We start from the raw sequence: 22,361 nt of genomic DNA, 5'->3' as shown, positions 1-22,361 counted from the left end.
GCAAAGAGAAAGCCACTGTTGAAAAACCTCATATAAAATCTTGGCTACAGATTGCCAGAAGGCATGTGGGAAATCTTGAAGTCAGCTGCAAGGTGGTTCTATGGTTTGATGAAAACAAAATTGAACTTTTTGGCCATCAGACTAAACGCTATACTGCACATCATCAAACACACTCCATCCCTACCACAATGCATCACACTGTGGGGATGCTTCACTGCAGCCGGCCCTGAAAGAATTGTGAAGGTAGAGGGTAAAACAAATGCTGCAAAATATAGGGAAATCCTGGAGGGGAAAAAAAAGGACTGGGACTTAGGAGATTTATTTTCTTACCAGACAATGACCCCAAGCATAAAGCCAAAGCTACACATGAATGGCTTAAAAACAACAAAGTTAATGTCCTGGACTGGCCAAATTAGCATCCAGACCTCAATCCAATTCAGAATTTGTGGCTGGATTTGAAAAGGGCTGTTCACTCACGATCCCCAGACAATCTGACCGAGCTTTAGCAGTTTTGTAAAGAAGAATGGGGAAAAATTGCAGTGTCCAGATGTGCAAAGCTGATAGAGACCTATCCACACAGACTCAGGGCTGTAATTGCTGCCAAAGGTACATCTACTAAATACTAACTTGAAGGGAGTGAATACATATGCAGTCAATTATGTTGTGTTCTATATTTGTAATTAATTTAGATCACTTTATAGAGATCTGTTTTCATTTTGACATGAAAGAGTCTTTTTCTGTTGAGCAGTGTCAAAAAAGCCAAATTAAATCCATTATGATTCAATGTTAGAAACATATAAAACCTACAGCACAATACAGGCCCTTCAGCCCACAATGCTGTGTCAAACATGTACTTACTTTAGAAATTACCTAGGGTTACCCACAGCCCTCTATTTTGCTAAGCTCCATGTACCTATCCAGAAATCTCTTAAAAGACCCTGTCTTATCCATCTCCACCACCGTCACCAGCAGCCTATTCCACACACCCACCACTCTCTGTGTAAAAAACTTACTCCGACATCTCCTCTGTACCTACTTCCAAGCACCTTAAAACTGTGTCCTCTCGTGCTAACCATTTCAGCCCTGGGAAAAAGCCTCTGACTATCCACACGATCAATACCTCTCATCATCTTATACACCTCTATCAGGTCACCTCTCATCCTCTGTCGCTCCAAGCAGAAAAGGTCGAGTTCACTCAACCTATTCTCATAAGGCATGCTCCCCAATCCAGGTAATATCCTTGTAAATCTCCTCTGTACCCTTTCTATACTTTCCTCATCCTTCTTGTAGTGAGGCGACCAGAACTGAGCACAGTACTCAAAGTGCAATATTACCTCTCGGCTCTTAAACTCAATGCTGTAATATAAAACATGAAAACTTCCAGAGGATGGGTGATGCACCATCAATAACTCTTGGAGATGTGAGGCAAGATAGGCTTTTATTAGCTGGAAGAAAGCACTGTCAGCACCAAGAGACCATCACACAACATCCTGGAGACTGAGGGAGGAGCAGTGCCTCCAATCGCCTTTATACAGGGGTCTGTGGGAGGAGCCACAGGAGCAGTCAGCAGTGGGGGGGGGGGGGGTGTCCAGACAGGTATATGTAGTTCTCCACAGTGGGTAAATACTTTTTATAGGCATTGTATATACAGAACACCACAGTAAGACCTTACCACCTATATACATGTACGATTTATTTGGAATATGAACTACACTGGAATCTTGGCTCATAATGAAGACAATATTTAACTTTTTCAAAGTAACTCTCCTTTCAATTTGGAAATAAGACATATTATTGTAATTTTATAAGTTCAAAAGTAAATTTATTATCAAAGTACATATATGTCACCATATACAATCCTGAGATCCATTTTCTTGCGGGCATGCTCAGTAAATCGAAGAACCATAATATAATCAATAAAAGACTGTACCCAAAAGTGCAGGCAAACAACCAATGTGCAAAAGACAACAGATTGTGCAAATACAATAGAAAAAAATAACAGTAATAAATAAGCAATAACTTTTGAGAACATGAGATGAACAGTGCTTGAAAGTGAATCCATGCGTTGTGGTAACAGTTCAGTGATGTAGCAAGTCAAGTCGAATGAAATTATCCCCACTGGTTCAAGAGCCTAACAATTGAGGGGAAATAACAGTTCCTGAACCTGGCAGTGTGAGTCCTAAACCTCTGTACATTCTTCCTGACGACAGCAGCAAGAAGAGATCATGACTTGGGTGGTGGGAGTCCCTGATGATGAACATTGCTCTCCTGTAACAATGCTCCATGTAGAAGATGTGGTCAATGGAGGAATGGGCTTTACCCATGTCAGACTGGGCCATATCCATTACTTTTTGTAGGATTTTTCATTCAAGGGCATTGGTGTTTCCATTCCAGGCTATTCTCTCCACATTCTCTCCACCACACAGCTATAGAAATGTGTCAATGTATTAAATATTATGCTGAAGCTTTGCAAACTCCTAAGGAAGTAGAGGCACTTCATCGCACTTACATCCAGGGCCCAGGACAGGTTGTTGAAAGCATCCTCCTATATGATCTGTCACCACCTTTGATTCGGCCCACAACAGTGATATCATCAGAAAACATAAAAATGACATTAGAGCTGTGCTTAGCCACACAGCCATAAGTCTAGAGCAAGTACAGCAGGTGCTAAGCACACAGCCTTGTAGATGGATAGTGTGCAGGAGATGTTGGTGCCAATCGAAACTGACTGGGGTCTGCAAGTGGGGAAATCAAGGATCCAATTGCACAAGCAAGTATTGATGCCAAGGTCTTCAAGCTTAATGCTTAGTTTTGAGTGGCCTATGGTATTGAATGCCAAGCTATAATTGATGAAGAGCATCCTAATGTATGCAACTTTGCTGGCCAGATGTTCCAGAGTTGAGTGAAGAGAAAATGAAATAGCAGCTGTTGTGCCACACAAGTATTTTTATAGAAATGGCCAAGTTCGTTTAAATGATATATTGACAGACTAATAGTTTTTGATTGCCATATTCTGCTAAATATACTTTATCACCTATACAGAGAACATTACAATTAAAATGAGAAGTTTGGAATAACAGGACGAGTTCCACTCCTGTCTTGTGGTTTCCAAGACAGCTAATGAAGTCAGTATGAAACACAGATGGAGCAGGTGGGTGGGTAGTTTGAGGTGGTCTGCTTTTTCTGCCACTTATGCAGAGCTTCCTTGTTTGTGATCCCGATGCATGCCTTGGACATTCTCAATACCATTGGGAATTCTTCTTCACCACTTTGAGTGGTCATAGGCCAGGGATTCCTAGGAGTCAGCATCATCCTTCAACATCAGAGTGAAGAGATCAACCTTCTTAGGCAGATGTGAAACATCCCAAAGAGACAAACAGGAGGTAAGATGCACTCCCATCAATGTGTAATATGAAATTATCTAAGAAACAAATATTGTCACTGCTTCTTAGCTGAAAATTGGTTGCCATTTTCCTTACACTGCAAGTAACCTTAATTCAAAAATGCTTATTTAGCTGTACCGCTGAAGTTAATACAAAGAAAATCACAATATAAATCGTAAATCCATCATTCTGTATATTTGACTCTAAATCCTGAGCTTAAGCCTACATGCACAAAACAAGTCCATTTTCAAAGCAGAAAAATCTCCCATGTCAATGAAGGAGAAGGAGAACATCTTGTGCTTATTTTAACCATCACACGGTAATGTGAGAGTCCCTTACTTACCCATTATAGTCAATATCTTGTGGATAATTCAGTGAGCGAAGTCCTTGTTCTAACTTTCGAAGGGATCCCCTCAAATCACCAGTTGTCATCTTGATCCTACAACTTGATAACAAATACATAAACTTTTCTTAGCTTATTGCAGTTCATAAAAATTATTTAGTGTCTGTTGTTTTATTTCACTCCATAGATCTCAATAATAGTGGTGGTAGAATGTATAAATTTGATTTTTCTATTTAAGAACAGGTAAAAGCCACTCAGCTCTTTAAGCATACACATTTAATTGTTTTACTAGATATGTCCTCAATTCAATTGCCACAACTGTTTTATATCTCTATTTTCTGGAATAATGAAAATAAAATGATCTCAGCACTGATAACTTCAATCAGCTAATGTCAGCAGCACTTTTGGGTTAAAAAGTATCAATGTCTCATTCCTAAATTCACATTCCATATCCAGATTTCTCTAAGTCTGTGATGCTATACAAAAGAGAGATTAGCTTTGTTTGTCACATATGCATCTAAACATCTAAACCTACTGTGAAGTAGTATTTATATCAATGACCACAATCCAAGGATGATGTACTGAGGGCAGCACATTGCCATTCCAGCGAGCTCCTTCAAAAGCAAAAGTAGCCATATCTAGCAATGGCTTATTATTAAATGGTGCTGGCTTTCTCTGATGAGATACTTCTGCATGAACTCATACAGTGTTATTAAGTATATAGTATTCCTGATATCACTCTTCAAACTATAAGTTTGCAAATTTACTATTTTTTTTATATCACACTTGTAACATTATAAGGTATTTGCAACTTTCTGCTTCAAAGACAATTCCAGAACTCTTGGAACCCTTGGAAAACTACTACAAATACATCTGTAATTCCTTTATTGAATTTAGTACTCAGGAATACAAATCATTATCTCTTAAAAAAAATTTCACACCCCATTGGTTTTATCAAAACTAAAAAAATTATTTTTCCTTAAATTTATTCTGCGGTTCTTTTGCATTGCTAGTTAGCAACACAAGCTAATAGAAGGATGCAACACACACAAAATCCTGGGGAAGCTCAGCAGACAGGAAGTATCTATGGAAAAAAATAATCAACGTTTTGGGCGAGACCTTTCATCAGGACTGGAAACAAAGGGAGAGAAGCCAGAATAAGAAGGTGGGGGAGTGGAAGGAGTACAAGCTAGGTGGCGACAGGTGAAGCTAGGTGGATGAGGTAGGAAGTAAGAATTTGGAGGTGATTGGTGGAAAACATAAAGGGCTGAAGAAGGAATCTGATAGGAGAGAAGAGTGGACCATGGAAGAAAAGGAAGGGGAAGGTGATAGGCAGGTGAAGAGAGAAGAGAAGAGCTCAGATAAGAAGGGAGAGGGGGAAAAATTACTGGAAGTTGGAGAAATCAATGCTCATGCCACCAGGTTGGAGGCTACTCAGATAGAATACGAGGTATTACTCCTTCAACCTTAGAGTTCCCTCATTGTGGCAGAGTGGAGGATAGAACATAAAACAGTACAGCACATTACAGGCCCTCCGTCCCACAATGATGTGCTGACCCTCAAAACCTGCCTCCCATATAACCCCCCACATTAAATTCCTCCATATAGCTGTCTAGTAGTCTCTTAAACTTCACTAGTGCATCTGCCTCCACCACTGATTCAGGCAGTGCATTCCATGCACCAACCACTCTCTGAGTGAAAAACCTTCCTCTAATATCCCCCTTTAACTTCCCTCCACTTACCTTAAAGCCATGTCCTCTTGTACTGAGCAGTGGTGCCCTGGGGAAGAGGTGCTGGCGATCCACTCTATTCCTCGTAATATCTTGTATACCTCTATCATGTCTCCTCTCATCCTCCTTCTCTCCAAAGAGTAAAGCCCTAGCTCCCTTAATCTCTGATCATAATCTATACTCTCTAAACCAGTCAGAATCCTGGTAAATCTCCTCTGTACCCTTTCCAATGCTTCCACATCCTTCCTATAGTGAGGCAACCAGAACTGGACACAGTACTCCAAGTGTGGCCTAACCAGAGTTTTATAGAGCTGATTCATTACCCCACGACTCTTAAACTCTGTCCCTCGACTTATGAAAGCTAACACCCCATAAGCTTTCTGAACTACCCTATCTACCTGTGAGGCAACTTTCAGGGATCTGTAGACATGTACCCCCAGATCCCCCTGCTGCTCCACACTACCAAGTATCCTGCCATTTACTTTGTACTCTGCCTTGGCGTTTGTCCTTCCAAAGTGTACCACCTCACACTTCTCTGGGTTGAACTCCATCTGCCACTTCTCATCACACTTCAGCATCCTATCAATGTCTCAGAGGATCTTGGGGTCCGAGTCCATAGGACACTCAAAGCAGCTGCGCAGGTCGACTCCGTGGTTAAGAAGGTGTACGGTGTATTGGCCTTCATCAATCATGGGATTGAATTTAAGAGCCAAGAGGTAATGTTGCAGCTATATAGGACACTGGTCAGACCCCACTTGGAGTACTGTGCTCATTTCTGGTCACCTCACTACAGGAGGAATGTGGAAGCCATAGAAAGGGTGCAGAGGAGATTTATAAGGATGTTGCCTGGATTGGGGAGCATGCCTAATGAGAATAGGTTGAGTGAACTCGGTCTTTTCTCCTTGAAGCAACGGAAGATGAGAGGTGATCTGATAGAGGTGTATAAGATGATGAGAGGCATTGATCGTGTGGATAGCCAGAGGCTTTTTCCCAGGGCTGAAATGGTTGCCAAGAAGACACAGGTTTAAGTTGCTAGGGAGTAGGTACAGAGGAGACATCAGGGGTAAGTTTTTTACTCAGAGAGTGGTGAGTCTGTGGAATGGGCTGCTGGCAACGGTGGGTCTTTTAAGAGACTTCTGGATAAGTACATGAAGCTTAGAAAAATAGAGGGCTATGAGTAAGCCTAAGTAGGGACATGTTTGGCACAACTTTGTGGGCTGAAGGGCCTGTATTGTGCTGTGGGTTTTCTATGTTCTAGAAGGAAGCTGTGGACTGACATGCTGGAATAGGAATTGGAATTTAAATGGTTGGCCAGCAGGAGATCCTGCTTTTTGCAGATGGAGTGCAGGTGCTTGACAATGCGGTCCCTCAATTACATCAGGTTTCACCAATCTAAAAGGAGCTGCATTAGAAGGACTGAATAAAATATATGACCCCAATAGATTCACAGGTGAAGTGCTGCTTCACTTGGAAGGACTATATGGGGCACTGAATAGAGGTGAAGGAGGAGGTGAATGGGCAGGTATAAAAAGCTGGAGTGAATGGAGAATACAGTGTTTATGAAAAGATTTTAAATAGGTTTTGTGAGGAGCAAGTACGTCTGAAACAGCAGCCAGATATACAGTCTATTGAGCCTGTTCTAGCTCCATTAAAACAGTGGGCAATCCTCTACCTGGGCCATGCTGTTTCTAGTTCTCATATTCACATGTAATGGGATTTCATGGCTTTAACCATAAACATGACTTGGTGGAAGAATTGATAATTAAAGCAAATTTCTTTTTAGATAATTCTTCAGGATCAAGGAAGATTTCCTTTACTCCAGTCCTGTTGGTTCTAAAAAGGCTGATGATGCTCAGTCTTTTTTTTAACAGAAGGGGCAAAAAGTGCCTGACAGGGATGGGGAGGCAGAATCATTGAGTGTATTCAAAGTAGAGGCTGAAATGGGTTATAGAGAGAGAACAGGAAGGTGGTGTCATGGTCAACACTAGTATTAAACTAGCATTTAAGTGCCATGCTAGTGTAATCCTTAGCACGATGCTATTACAGTTTGGGCCGTCGGACTTCAGAGTTCAATTCTACTGTCATCTGTTAGGAGTCTGTACGTCCTCCATATAGAATGTGTGGGTTTTCTCTGGGTGCTCTGTTTTCCTCCTACACTCCACAAACATACCAGTTAGTAGGTAAATTAGTCATTGTAAATAGTCCCACAATTAGGCTAGAGTTAACTGGGGGTTGCTGGGCAGCACAGCTCAATGTGCTGGAAGGGCCTATTCCATGCTATACATATATAGAGGGATGTCTGGGGTGTCCAGGGAGGTGTGACACCTCTGGTGGCAGGCTTGTCATACTCCGCCCAGGGGCAACTCGTCAATCTTTTGTCCCCACCTGCCACCCAGCTCTCATCCGTGGCTCCAAGTAACTGTTTGTACGCATTAATGGCCACACCCCAGTACAGTGCTTCGACAAGCAGACTAATCCAGCTGAGGGTAGCCAGGAACTACCAACCCCGGTGAGAAAGGGATATACCTACCCCAGAATGCGAAGCCAGTTCCAGCAAACTGGGCGGATGAAATCAAATACAAGATCCAATGGCCAAGAGGGCAGTGCTGCAATGCTTCGTGGAGAGCGACGGGCATGACAAGGCACAGAAGGCGTCATGGCTATCCACTGCAGCCAAGGAAGTCTCCAATTGTGACGATTTTTAGTACCATTGGACAAAGATTTTTGAGGCCTAGAGTGGAACGGCTTTTTCACTCTAAAACTTCTCACACAGGTTTATGTCATCATTGGGAAAACAATGGACAACCAACACATGTATATTATAGAGAGCAGGTTTATAGGCTAACTAGCCTACTCCATTCTTGTACTCTCAAAATGCTTAAATACCTAGAGCATTTATCTGTACATCACTGTTCCCCCCCTGCCCACCTGGATCCCTCTATCACCCACAAGCTCTTGCTGTGCCTCTTCACTCCCTCTTTTTATACCAGCTATCTCAACTGCTTCTTTATTCCTCCAAATGAAGGGTTTTAATCAAAATGTCATCTATCCATTTCCCCCCACAGATGCTGCCTGACCCTTTCCAACACTCTTTGTCCAGCATCTCTAAAGGAGACACAAAGTACACTGCAGATGCTGTGGTTAAATCAACACGTACAGACAAGCTGGAGGAACTCAGCAGATCGGGCAGCATCCGTTGAAACGAGCAGTCAACGTTTCAGGCCGAGACCCTTCGTCAGGAGGAGCACTTGAATGATCAAGGTGTAAGAAGATGCACACGCAATACTGGTAAATGGGATTTATATGGATGTGTGTGTAGTAATGCTAAATATGGAGAGTCAGCATAGACGAAACAGTCCAAGCACCTGCCTCAGTTAAGACTATAAACCAGGCAAAACCAAAGGACAAAGGAAGCATGGTTGGAATTCCAAATGGTAAGGGCAAATGGTAGGATGGGAGGAAACAAAAGCAGTATTTGACTGGGATGACGTAGACAACAGAGATAAGTGAGGGAGGCTTTAACTCACACAACAGAACTAAAAAGGAGAATAACACAAAAAACACGCAGCACTGGAATCACCATGGCACAGTGCTGAGAAATGAGCTTAGTTACGGGAATGGGAATAGGTATGTGATAGTATGGATGTGATGGGCCAAAGAGCCTGTGCATGACTCTGTGAGGTCAAGCACTGGTGAGGAGAGGAACAAAGTTAATGTCACAGGTCAATAAACCCAGCTGAGATAAAGGGTTCCAACATGAACCAGGGATAGTGCTTTGACCGAACAGAGAGTAATTCAGATCACCTCCCAATAGGAAGCTGAAACTAATGCAGACATGATTCACAAGGATGCTACCAGGACTGAAGTGCTTGAGTTGTAAGCAAAGGCTTCAAAGGCTGGGATTTCTTTCCCTAGATGGAAAGAAACTGAGGGGGTGCCCGTGTAAAAACTTATAGAGTCATGACAGACTTTGGTAGGTGAATGGCCGCAGTCTCTTTCCCACGCTAGGGGAGTCTAACACTAAAGGACATAGGGTTTAAGGTGAGGGGAAATGATTAAGGGGAACTGGAGGGGTAAACTTTTCCACACATATGGGAGTGGATATATGGAAAAAGTAGAGATCGATACAAAGACATTATTTGAATGGTCACCAAATTATAGAAAGGCTTTGCAGAGGGTGCAGAAAAGGTTCACCAAAGTGATGCCTGCATTGGAGGGCATGTGCTACAGGGATAGGTTGCACAACTTGAGTTGGTTTGTCAGGAGCATGGTGACTTAAGGGGAGACCTGACAGAAGTACAGTACTGTGCAAAAGACTTAGGCCAAAATATATATATAGTTAGGGTGCCCAAGACCCTTCCACAGCAATGCATTTGTCAACGTGGAACGGAGAGCAAGCTTCAAAATCTTTTGAGAGCAAAGGATGTTGGGAATAGCAAGGGCAGAGTGCCATGGGTGGGGTGTGGGGCAGTGGGAGAGGAGTGCTGGGGCAGGGGTTGGTGCAAGTGCAGACATATTCAACCCTGAGTGACCAGGAAAGGTCATTTGATTCCAATTGGTTTATTGATTATTACAGAATCTCTCCCCGTTGCTTCCCACTCCCTCCCACTTTTGCCAAACCATGATTTCTCTCTCCCTGCCCCCTTTCCACTCTCAGTCCACAATAAAGACCCAAATCAGAATCAGGTTGTCATATTTCATGAAATTTGTTTTTTTGTGTGTGGCAGCAGTGCAGTGCAACAGAGTACATAAAATTACTACAGTACTGGCAAAAATCTCTCTCTCTCTCTATATATATAAAGACTTTTGCACAGTACTGTATGTAACACTGGGAGGCATAGAAAGAGCAACTAGCAACTTTTTCCAAGGTTGGTGATCTCAAATAATAGAGGGCATACAGTTAACGTGAGAAGTTTTTAAGTTGGGGGCAGTTTTTTTTAAAAACATAGTGAGCGGTGGGTGCTTGAACGCGCAGTTAGGTGTTGTGCTGGAGGCAAATACGATAGAAACGTTTAAGAAGCTCTTAGCACTTGAATACTGTATTCAGAGAAGAGAGAGAACATGGACAATTTCTAGGCAGAAGGAATTAGTTTAGTTAAGTGTTTAATTGCTTGTTTAGTTCATCACAACATCGTGGGCCGGAGGTGTACAATTCTAAAGACAGGTACGTGGATAGAAAATACGTTATGGTCCAAAGGGACGATGTAAGCCGAAAGGCTATTTCTCTACGAAGTTGACGCGGGGAATAGGGGACAGATGGAGGGAGTTGTGGGAGCAAGTAGAGGATGGGAGAAGACCAGGACGATCACTTAAAGACCCTAACCCTCCCTACCCCGCGAAGTGACCTCCTGCCTCACCTCCTGATCCACTGGCACCGTTGAACCGCCTCTCCCGAACTTCTGAATGACGGAGAGTCTCGACGTCGCTTGCGTCGCCGACCGCCTGCGGCTGATTGGGTCTCGGAAAGCGCTGATTGGTAGGAGTGGAGTCACGCCCTGCCCTCCTAGCGACTCGATAGGCTGCTTGGATCCAATCCTGTGAGGGGGAATTGGGCGACCCGCTCGCGCTGCTGCTTGAATTTGGTTGGTGCTTCCCCGCTCGCGCTCTGGAACTGGAGCCCCTCGCGCCGCTCCTCGAACCTGATTGGCAGGTGGGCTGCCCTCCGACGGTTTGGTCCGGCCTCCCAGGTGGGCGCGCGCGTTCTGGCGGCCGGATGTCCGCGGAGCGGTTCGTGTTTCCGCGTAGCAGATTCAGCGGCCGCTTAATTTGCAGTCATACACCCAAAAAAACCCGCTCAGGTTTACGTTTTTAATAGTGCACGTATATGTTGCAAACAATTTCCTGAGCGTCTTCCTGTCATTGAACGAATTTGCAACAGCAGAAATGAAAATTGGAATCTTAATCCTTACTTTAAAACTTGCAGAAGAACTCAGTTGGCAGCATCTATGGAGCAAAATTATCCCTTCAGTAGACGTTTCGGGCCGTAACCCTTCATCGGAGCCTTATATAAGGGTGCAAATGAATAAAACAGTAAATACAACAGGAGCACACTGCAACATTGTTGCAAAGATAACGGTGCAAACAGGTCGAGAAAAAAAATGCTAAAGATACAATTATGGAAGAGCGGAATTATTCGAGAATATGGCAGACCCACTGGGAAAGATGTGCAAATGGTGATTGGTTCAGGAGTTGATAGCAAAAGGCAAGATAGTTTTTCTTAAGTCTTGATGCCTCACCCACCACCCCATGAGCCTTTCCAACACATCATTTTCCGCAACTTCTGCCATCTTCAATAGGACCTTTCCATCAAATACATTTTAACTTGCCCACTCTCTACTATCAACAGTGTATGCTCCCTCCGTGATCCCCTTGTCTGTCCCTCACTGCTAAATTCCCACCTGGCACATATCCCTGCAAGCAACAGGAATGCCGCAATGTTAATTCACCTCCATTCAGGGCCCCCAAACAGACCTTCCAGGTGAGGCAACACCTCACCTGTTAATTTGTTGGCATTGTCTACGGTCTCCAGAGCTTCTGATGCAGCCTCCTGTGCATTGGTGTGACCCGACGTAGATTGGGGGACTGCTTTGCCAATCACTTCCACTCCATCCACGAAAAGCAGGATTTCCTGGTAGCCAAACATTTTAATTTCAATCCCCATTCCCATTCTGACATGACCCTCAATGGTCTTCTCTTCTGCAACATTGAGGACAATATATATCTCTCAAGCTAGTTTCACTGGTCATTGTTATTTTAAAGGGCCTCCTGTGAGCCTTTCCATTGCACAATGTTGATTACACATCTAAAAATACTTCATTGATTGTGAAGACATTTGAGAAGCATCGGGTTCTGAAAGGTATCAAACTTCTTCTTGGGCCCTTAGCTCCCAGTGGAGCATTGGCCATCAATGACTCCTATCTCCATCCTCCTCTGTTCTGAAGAGGTTTCTTGAAGATGGACAAGGAATGTCCCCATTGTCTAATTTTGACCTCAATGTCTCTCCTCGACTCACTTATCTTCTTGTGCTTGGTTAGCACTGATGATTCTGGAACTGAGGGCTTCCAATGCAGTCATGGCTCTCCATGCTTCTGGTGTCAACATGAAGTGGTGCATATTGTTCTGATGGCTTGGGTAGATTATACTTACCCCATTCGTCAATCGACTTTCTCCAGATGATGTCCATGAATAGACAGTTTGTACCTTTTCATCTCATGGTTCTCACATTCCAGATACCCAAGGTAGACATGGACTTTGGTGACATTAGTTTTCAGCTGTGCAGAACACTGGTGATTTGCCCTGCGGTGCATCATATGCTCAATCAATGAGCCTCTTCTGACAAAGTCGATTGTATGGTTGAAGTTCATCAATGTTCCTGTAATCCATTGTATCCAGTGTACAGGGTATTGGCCTGTACAGCTTCACTAGAGCCCAGTTGGCCAACCTTACCCATTTCTTCCTCTCACAATGGGGAGGTAGTGTTGGACTTTGAGAGGTAAGGTATCAAACATACTCATGCCTATATGGTTCAGGTGTGCAAGACTCATGGGGGAAGAAATGTTTGATTACCTTTCTGAATATCCTAAAAGGGATTATTTTTGATGTGCAATTTCTGAATAGATATCTGCCCTATTCCCCCTCTGGCCTACAATGAGGCTGAAAGCATATCTGAGGAATAGCACCTCAGTTTCTGTCTTGGAACTGCGCAGCCTTGTGGACTTGCTACTTAACACTACAACTTCAGGTAACTTGGTTTCTCTCTGTAACAACCATACCTCAAAGATTTTCACTCAGCTTATTTATTGATTATTTTACCCTCTGAGTGAAGAGGACAAGTCCTGTCTGACCGGCTGGACACGCCTTGTGCTCTGTATTTCCTAATTCCCATACTCTTTTGGCTGGATTCAGTGCTAAACCTGAAATGTTGGCAATTGCTTTCCCTCTCTAAAGATGTTGTTCAATCCAGCAGATTGTTGCTCCAGATTTCAACATCTTATGTCTATGCTCTCATTCTTGCTAACAGCTCCCATTTACAAATTGACCAGAAAACCTTGCTTACTGTTTATCCCCATGGTCACAAAATGTTCACCCTATTGGAGAGAACAGCCCCCATCCTCCCTGTACATAGGATATCTTATTTTATCCACTCTTTTCTTATCTCTTTTAACGGTATACATGTGTACGGTTGAATGACAATGAACTTGAACTCAGTTTTGAGAAGCGTCTTCAACCTGAAATATTTCACTTCTTACAGAAACTCATTGACCTTCTGAGTATTTTCAACATTTCTGCTTTTATTATTCATTTCTAGCATCTGCAGGTATTAAATTATATTTCTTTGAAACTTGAATACTATCTCTTCTTTTCCCTTTACAATCTTATTCACAAAGAACTCTTCAATTGCAGAGCTAAGAGTGCAGTATCTTGACAAAAATTAGTTTATTTTTCTGTTGCTGTAACATGTTCTCTCTATCTCAACACTGATTTCTATTGTCTCACATCAAGCAGTTTTGGAAAGAAAATTCAAAGCTTTATGAGCAGAATCAGGTTTAATATCATTGGCATATGTCATGAAATTTGTTGTTTTGTGGCAACATATAATATTTTTAAAACTAAATTGCAACAAAAAATATATATGGTATCAATGAAAAGAGGGCATGTCCTGCTTGATGTGGGTCCTTATTAACAGCTGTTGCCTTTTTGAGGTATCGCCTTTTGAAGAAGTCCTCTATGTGCCCACGATGGAAGTGGCTGACTTTGCAAATTTCTGCAGCTTTATCCAATCCTGTACAGTGGTCCCTTCATAACAGACAGTGAAGCAACCAGTTAGAATGCTCTCCACAGTACATCTTAAAGTCTTTGGCAACACATCAAACTCCTGACAAAATATAGCCACTGTTGCACCTTCTTTGTCATCATATGCTAGGATAGGCATGCTGATATCTCACTGGGGTATGAGGCCTGCCTGCTACCCTCATTGAGAGAGCAAAAGTGAATGACCTGCCCCAGAACGACACGACAAACCACTTCACCAGAAATGCCTTCCTCCCTGAAAACCCCATACAAAATAAAAGAAATAGTTATAAGTTATTTGGTTGAAAGATTCAAAGGGAAACGAGGATTTTTTTTTTCTCAGATGATAATAGGGGACCTGGACGTCACGTCTGAAATGGTTGTAAAGACAGAACTCCCAGTTGTTTAACAGTACTTGGTTCTGTATTGTGATCTGTTCAGCAACAGACATAGTAAAGTGAGGTTAGGCTTATCAGGTCTTTCTCAACCAACGGAGATACACCTCTACAAGAGGAGGAGAAAGGCGCTCCTTCCTCCACTAGTATGCAGGTTACCCTTGGGCAAGGTGTAGCCCCTGCTCAGCCCTCCGAACAGGGTCACGTGAAGCCATGGGAGCAGCTGGTGGATGGTTGTACGAGTCAGTGTTATGCGACCACTGACGGCAGGCAGACAGTCCATGAAGAGTATCATCGCCTTGTAAAGACACTATCCAGAAGAAGGCAATGGCAAGCCACTTCTGTAGAAAGATTTGCCAAGAACAATCATGGTCATGGAAAGACCATGATCACCCACATCATATGACGCGGCAGATAATGAACGACTGAACGGACACAATGGGCCAAAATGCTTCTTTCTCTGTCCGAATATTGCTATGGTTCTATCCTGTACAGTTAATACAAAAACCACATTTAATAGAACAATTAATTGAATGTATAGTGTACCTTTACCAAACATGTAATTTTTGCAAGAGGTTACAGAAGCCAGGCTTGAAAAATAGTGATAAGGGAATATAATTTGAATTTTCATGATGTGAACTTACAGAGAAACATTATTTTAGGAGGACAGTAAGTTTATGACTCAGAAACTTGAAACTCAGATGATGAGTAAGCTTTTCCTATCCCTCTCTTCTTATGATGGTGGTTTCAGAAATGGGCAAGAATGAGGTAATTTGAATGGAAGGAGATAACCGTTTTAAAACTGAGGTGACAATGTTTCATGAACACGTGTCATGAAACACACAGTGAAATGTGTTGTTTGCACTAACAACCAGCACACCCTAAGGATGTGCCGGGGAGGGGGCGGGGGGGCAGCCTGCAAGTCTCTCCACACATACTAGCATTAACATAATAAGTATGCGCGGCAGAAAAACACAGAACACAACAAGCAGTTGTACAAAACCATAACAGCAAAAAAAAAACAAGAAATCTGCAGATACTGAAAATCCAAACGCAAACAGAATGCTGGAGGAACTCAGCCAGTCAGGCAGCATCTATGGAAATGAATAGACAGTCGACGTTTCAGGCCGAGACCCTTCTTCTGGACAGCAAAACAGACCCCTTTACTCTCACTCACTTGAAGTCAGCATACCTGAGCAGATCTTAGCAGTGAACTCAAATCTATAAAATGTGGTGAATAAGGGTAGAAACAATGTTCTGCTTTGAAATGGTGTCCATGGAAACTCACATAAACATTTGAGAGGACAGAGGAGGCCAAAGTATGCTGACCACCCTCAGTCAAGGCTTTGAGCATAGAAGCAGGGATGTTATGTTGCAGTTTTACAAGATGATGTGGGGCTGCACTTAGAGTATTGTGTACAGTATTGGACACCCTGCAATCTATTATTATTCAACTGAAAAGAGACCAGAAAAGATTTACAATGATGTTGCCAGGATTCGAGGGACTGAGTTATAGGGAGGGGCTGTACAGACTAGGACTTAATTCCCTTGAAGGAAGGAAGCTGAGAGGTGATCTTGTGGAAGTGTATAAAGTCATAAGGGCTTGATACAATGAATGCACTCAGTACGTTTTTCCCAGGTTTGGAGAATAAGAACTAGTGAGTATAGGATATACTAGTGGGTATAAGATGAGAGGGAGAAGATTTAATAGGAACTTGAAGGGCAACTTTTCTTACACATAGGAGTATGAAATGAACTGCCAGAGGAAGTGCTTGAAGCAGGCACATTAACAAAATCTAAAAGATAATGGATAGGTACATAGGTTTAAAGGTTTAGAGAGATATCAGCCAAATGTGAACAAATAGGACTAGCTTGGATAGACATCTTAGTCAGTTTCCATTCTATAACTGAAAAACACTGTAGTACTTTCTCAGTGTTAGACAACATGATGCATCCTGGAGTTTTTCTTCAGACATGTTAAAGTAGTTGGCAGTCCAACTTAAAAGTTTATTGAGTTCGGTTCACTTTAAGAAGCTGGTCTATGTGATTACGTGAAGTACAGTTACATTCTTTGTGTTCAGTATTTGGATTACAATAAATGAGTTGTTACAGTTTTTCTTAAAATTAGAACACCTCATACTGTTTTATTTGCGAAAAGCTACACCACCACCAACTGGACAAGGCTGGTGTAGAGCTGGAGGAAAAAATCTTTACTACTTCTTTCAAATGAAAGCTAAATTACCCCAAAACCTCCTATATGTATTGAAAGAAGATACTGTGAATTAAATAAGTCACTCCCATAATTTAAAAGTTTTAAATGAAAATTATCAACCACCAAAGATTGTAATGAAGTCGACGTTACCTGCACATCATCTCCCTCTGGTGCTCCTCCTTCCCTTTCTCTCAGTCTTCTACTCTCTCCTATCAGATTTCCCCTCCTCCAGCCCTTGATCTCTTTCACCGATCAACTTCCCAACTCTTTAGTTCACCCCTCCTGTGGTTTTGCCCATCATCCACTACCTTCCACTTCTTCCTCCCATCCCCCACCTTCTTGCTCTGATACCTCATCCCTTTTTCCAATCCAGACGAAGTGTCTCGACCCGAAACGTCGACTGTTTATTCATTTCCATTCATGCTGCCTGACCTGTTGCGTTCCTCCAGCATTTTGTGTATTTTGCCTTGGACTTCCAGCATCTGCAGATTTTCTCGTGTTTTTGATGTAATTGAACCTTGTATGCTTCACACTGTAATCATTGTTCCATAAAAACCCTGAAAGATGTTTTACAACTGGACATAAGAAACAGTATGCCCAATTCTAAGTCGCATCCTGGAGTTGAACACCATTGAAAGTAATAGGACAGCCCGCACTCAGATCACTTGACACCCCCCCCCAACTTCCGGGGCAAATGACTTGCCTTTACATCATCATCATCATCAGGTGCCTTGCCCAGTTTGAGCTTTGACTGCCATGGCCCACACACACATGTTTCGGGTCAAGTGGATCAATTCATTGGTATTCATTTCCAGTTCTCTGGCTGCTGTCTCCATCATCATTTGTCTTTGCCTTCCTCTTGCTTTCTTCCCTTCAATCTTTCCCATAATTACCGTATTTTCTAACTCCTCTTTCCTAATCACATGTCCAATGAAGTCACGTTGCCTTTTCATGACCTCATACATTATTTCTCTGTTTGTGCTTGCTCTGTTTATGATATCATTAGATATTTGTTTTGTCCTTGATATTCTTTGCATCCTCCACAAAAACCACATTTCTGCTGCTTCAATTCGTTTCCTCACGTTACTAGATATTGTCCAACGTTCTGAGCCATATAACATAACTGGAGAAACATAACATTTCAGTGCTCTGAGGCGGGTTGTCATGCCTAGTTTAGTATTGGTCAGTATACTCTTCATTCTCGTAAAGGTGTCTTTTGCAATCCCTATTCTGCTTTTGATGTCCATGTCACACCTGCCATCTGATGTCACCCAGCTTCCGAAGTGGCAAAAGTTCTGTACTTGTTTTATGTCTTCCCCGTTTATTCTCAGCCTGCAGCTAGGATTCTCCTTCTTTTTGGATATCACCATACATTCTGTCTTTCTGCAATTGATAGATCTTTGCACTTACTACTGTATATCAAGTTTTGTAGTTCTTCCTCCGTACTTGCAATTAACAGCGTCATACCGCAAATCTGAAATTATTGATGAGTTAGTTCACCGCCAACTTTGATACCCAAGATGTCTCTTTTTTGTGTAATATTGTTTCACTGTGCACATTAAACAAATCAGGGGAGATTGTCTAACGCCTCTCCTGATTTTCCTGAACTGACTCACTCGCCCATTTATTCTCACGGCGGCAGATTTCTGATCAGGCGGAGGCCTTTACGTCACTTCCACGAATGGCTGACGTCCAGCGCGATGGCGTCACGGCCTTCCGTCGGGCGGCGCTTATACGCAAGTCGCTGGCATAAAAAGTTAATTGGGGACAGTAGCCGTGAGAGTAACGCAGTGGGTTTCCCCCCCCAAATATGGTGACTTTGCCTCGCCCTTTCGTGGCCGCGTTGGGATGGATTTGAATGCGGACGCTGAGCGCCGAGTTGATGCTGTTTTCCGACCTGAGGTACTTCACTCCCATCCCTTGTTGTTTCGGGGCCGAAGTGGAAAGCGGACGAATTGCGGCTCCAACAGGTAGGCGGAGTCGAGGCCAACCTAACCCGGTCAGCGCCGTGACGTCGGGCGATTGACCACCCTGGGCAGTCAATCCGAAACCTTAGCCCATGCTAGTCTGCCAATTAGATGTGGGGAAGGCGGGGCCTAGTGGTGCGTTCAGCAAGTTAGGTTGCGTCCACTGGCTGGGGTTGGTGCATAGTTTTGAGTCGAAGAGGCAGCTTTGGGTTGTGCGAAAGGTTCTGTTTAGTTTCAAAGGGCACCTATGTTAAAAATTCACCCAGTCAACACAAGAAATCCTGCTACCCTGCCGTTACAGAAAATGTTTAATTTCCATGCTTTTGAAGTATTGAGAACTATGATATTTCTCCAATTAGGGTTGTGGGGTTGTGAAGGAAATGTACTCATCTAATCAAAGAATAAAATCAATGCAGCATAGCGAGCCAGAGAAGGAAGCAAAATACTTCACCTTTATATTCTATTTTGTTTTGCATTCTGGAAGTAGGTTCAGTTTTTTTCCCCACACGTGGCATAGGTGTGTCATCTGGGATTGGTGGGGGGCAGAGTTGTTTAAGTCGCAAGCTTGTAGGTTGAAGTCCAATTTGTGTGTTTGAGGCACAAAATCTTGGCTGGCACTCCAGTTCACGAGAAGACTACACAGTCTTTATTGTGAATTAGCTCCTGTTAATAGAAAATGTGAAACTATTTTCAGGTATGCAATCTTCATGACAGGTAGTTTATTTTGTTTTGGAATTATTTTAATTATGGTGTGGTCTATCAAGCAATTTTGAATTAAGTTTTGATTTGCAATGGATTTGTTGAAACGAGTAGAACTCCAATTATGAGAACACTTGAACTTGATCAAAAGATAATTTGAAGGGTTGATTGTTTTCACCAACACGAGAGTGAATGTCAGTTATTTGGAGTCTCAGCTTGAATACATTTAGTACAGTATATCAAATAGCTTTTACTATGTGATCTATTTTTGTATCCACCCTACACCTGTATGTGAGGGATATGCATGACTGGCTGTTCTTTTGCAAATTAGCATTACGTCCTTCCTACCCTTCACCCTTGCAGCACAGATAAGCTGTGGTTGTTCTCTGTGAAACTAGAGGAGGCTGGGGGGAGGTTGACATAAGTGATTAAAATCACTGGGTTTAGTTACAGTAAAGAGAAACTCTCAAATGGCTGAAGAATAGCAATAACCTATTTAAGATGGTTGGGAAGAAGAACTAGAGGTGGTACAAGAATACTTAGGATTTAGAACATATTGCCTGAGAGTTCTTTAATAATAGCTTTATGGCTGGGGGGGGGGATACAAATTTTATGAGAAAGCTGGGGAAGAAAATAGCAGGTAGGACAGGAACTGATCAAAGAAAACCCTTAGTAAAATTTAAAGTCATTAATCGTTCTTCAGAAACAGAAATGTTAAAGTACATTTTAAACTGTAGGGGAAAAGAAATGGGAAACAAAAGAAGCCTGTGATATGATAGTAGATGCCGTTTGTGGCTGTAGGACTACTCTCTCAAATGTAGAGAGAGTAGAGCATGCATTCTTGAGGTGTGCCTGTGTTTATTGTCAGCAAGAACGAGATGTTATCATCAACCTACACTGTGGTCTCCCAAGGAGGAAGTTAAGGATCCATTTGCAGAGGGGTATACAGAAGCACATGTTTGAAGCTTATTGATTAGTACTCAGGGCATGATGGTATTAAATGCTAAAATGTAATCAATATACAGCAACCTTCTGTATGTATTGCTGTTGTCCGGGTGCATTAAAGCCTAGAGGCGAGCCAGTGAGATTGTGTCTGCTGTAGACTTATAGTTGTTGGTGGTAAGCAAATTGCAGTTGTTTCAGGCTCTTCCTCAGGCAGAGTTAATTCTAACCATAACCAATTTCTAAAAGCACTTCATCGCAGGAGATGTGAACACGACCAGAAGATGCTCATCTGTTGGGCACTAGTATGGTTGTGTGTATTGCTTTAATTTGCAGCATCTGCAGGTTTCCTCTTGTTTGTGATTGATGTTCATTTGAAGCAGGTGGAAACCTCCAATTGCATCGGTGAGAGTTGAAGATGTCCTTGAACACTCCAGCCAGTTGGTCAGAATTGGTTTTCAGTATCTTGCCAGGTACACCATTGGGCTATTTGGTGGTGTTCTGACAATGGCCTCCTAGATAGAGATCACAGGGTTGCCAGATGATGTGGACATTCACGCAGATGTAGTGTTATTCTCCCTTTCGAAGTGTGCATAATAGGTGCTGAGCTCATTGGTGAGTGAAGCATCACTGCCAATAATGCTGTTAAGCTTTACCTTATGCGAAGTAATAGTATGCAATCCCTGCCACTGTAATGCATAGTTACAACAGCATAGTTTACTCCCTGTACATCAACTTGCTTCAAAGTTTCCTGTGCCCATTACACATGCCATTGTGAAGATGCCATGGATGAGTAGTAGTATATAAATATGTTCACAGCATGAGCCCACTGGAGATTAGAAGAGGGAGATGAAACTTGCGAACCTGGAAGATGCTCACAGCAGATGTGGACAAGATGTTTTCTTTGCGGGAGAATCTAGAACTTGGGATCACTGTTTAAAAGTAAACTTAAGAAAGCAGACGTACAGTTTTTCTTTGGGTTGTAAGTCTTTGGAAATTTCTCCCATAAATAATGGTGGAAGCAATATGATTATGTATTTTAAAGATAGATACTTAAAAATCTTTGAATGTATGAAAAATGTATGATTGTTCTGTAGGAGGGAAGGGTTACATTGATTGGGGAGTAGGTTTATATAGGCCAACACAACATTGTGGGCTGTAAGGCCTGTACTGTGCTGTATTGGTGAAAGGTCACTGCATACGAGCATAAATGTGGAGTTGAGAATGCAATCAGATTAGCCAAGCTTATGAAATAGTGCTGTATTCTTGAGATACCAAGTGACCTTTTTCTGACTCTAATTCAAATGTTTGGATGCCACTTGCTTAAAAGATATTGGAATTTCTCAGAATCGCTCAGGTTTCCTGTTGGAATGGAGATAATTGACTGATGTAATGAGTTGGTTCAGTATTCATCACCTCCACTTCAGAATCAAGATGAATCCGATTTCTTTGTGGACCATTTCCCATATCTTGGAAGCAACCTGTCAATGAAGATTAACATTGATATTGAAATTGTCTGTCATCTTTAACTTTGTCACCTGTGATTCTTGTTCTTCTTTCTGTATGCTACTGAGTCTTGGACTACTTAGAGAGTATTGAGAGGCCCCTGAGAGTATTGGAGAGGCACCACCAACATTGCTTCCACAAAATCCTTAATCCATTGCCAAATGAGCAAGTTAGACCAACATCTCTGGCATTGCACCCAGTCATTCTTTTTGCAGGTTGTGTCAGCTGCTTGCCTAGAACGCATCCTTGAGCTCTGTCAGGAGGGTAAAATACTAGGTGCATTGAGGAAAAGTTTCAAAGGTGTTTTCAACGTCTTCTATGAAAAAGTGCAGAATCCTTTTTAGCTTTTGGAAATCCCTCTTCCTCCACCATTTGAAGTGGAGGGGAAACATTG

At 42.5% G+C, this 22,361-nt stretch overlaps 2 protein-coding genes across 7 annotated transcripts in view; one reads left to right on the top strand and one right to left on the bottom strand.

Annotated features, from left to right (window-relative positions):
* cep44 (centrosomal protein 44) overlaps nucleotides 1–10,944 on the bottom strand; it is a 78,450-nt gene extending 67,506 nt beyond the window's left edge. For 3 of the 4 annotated variants that reach the window (XR_009513041.1, XM_059974288.1, XM_059974290.1), the window contains exons 1-2: nucleotides 5,469–5,566; nucleotides 3,727–3,828 (exon numbers count right to left, since the gene is read on the bottom strand). Coding sequence is in view for 3 of the 4 variants with exons in the window: in XM_059974288.1 (XP_059830271.1) it covers nucleotides 3,727–3,828; nucleotides 5,469–5,566 (200 nt within the window). In the remaining variant the exon portion in view is untranslated. Of the gene's footprint in view, nucleotides 1–3,726; nucleotides 3,829–5,468; nucleotides 5,567–10,813 lie in introns of those variants that run through there. The other variant, XM_059974289.1, reaches the window with a different exon arrangement.
* A 6,623-nt stretch (nucleotides 10,945–17,567) lies between these two features.
* The window catches only part of fbxo8 (F-box protein 8), a 78,187-nt gene continuing 73,393 nt past the window's right edge, over nucleotides 17,568–22,361 (top strand). The window contains exon 1 of one of the 3 annotated variants that reach the window (XM_059974284.1): nucleotides 17,568–18,755. In XM_059974284.1, coding sequence (XP_059830267.1) covers nucleotides 18,702–18,755 — 54 coding nt within the window. In that variant the 5' untranslated portion in view covers nucleotides 17,568–18,701. Of the gene's footprint in view, nucleotides 18,824–19,392; nucleotides 19,515–22,361 lie in introns of those variants that run through there. The other 2 variants (XM_059974286.1, XM_059974287.1) reach the window with 2 other exon arrangements.

This window comes from Hypanus sabinus, chromosome 7, assembly GCF_030144855.1.
Source record: "Hypanus sabinus isolate sHypSab1 chromosome 7, sHypSab1.hap1, whole genome shotgun sequence".
Lineage (NCBI taxonomy): Eukaryota > Metazoa > Chordata > Chondrichthyes > Myliobatiformes > Dasyatidae > Hypanus > Hypanus sabinus.
The sequence above is the reverse complement of the archived record's forward strand: the minus strand, read 5'-3'. Positions and strand labels throughout refer to the sequence as shown.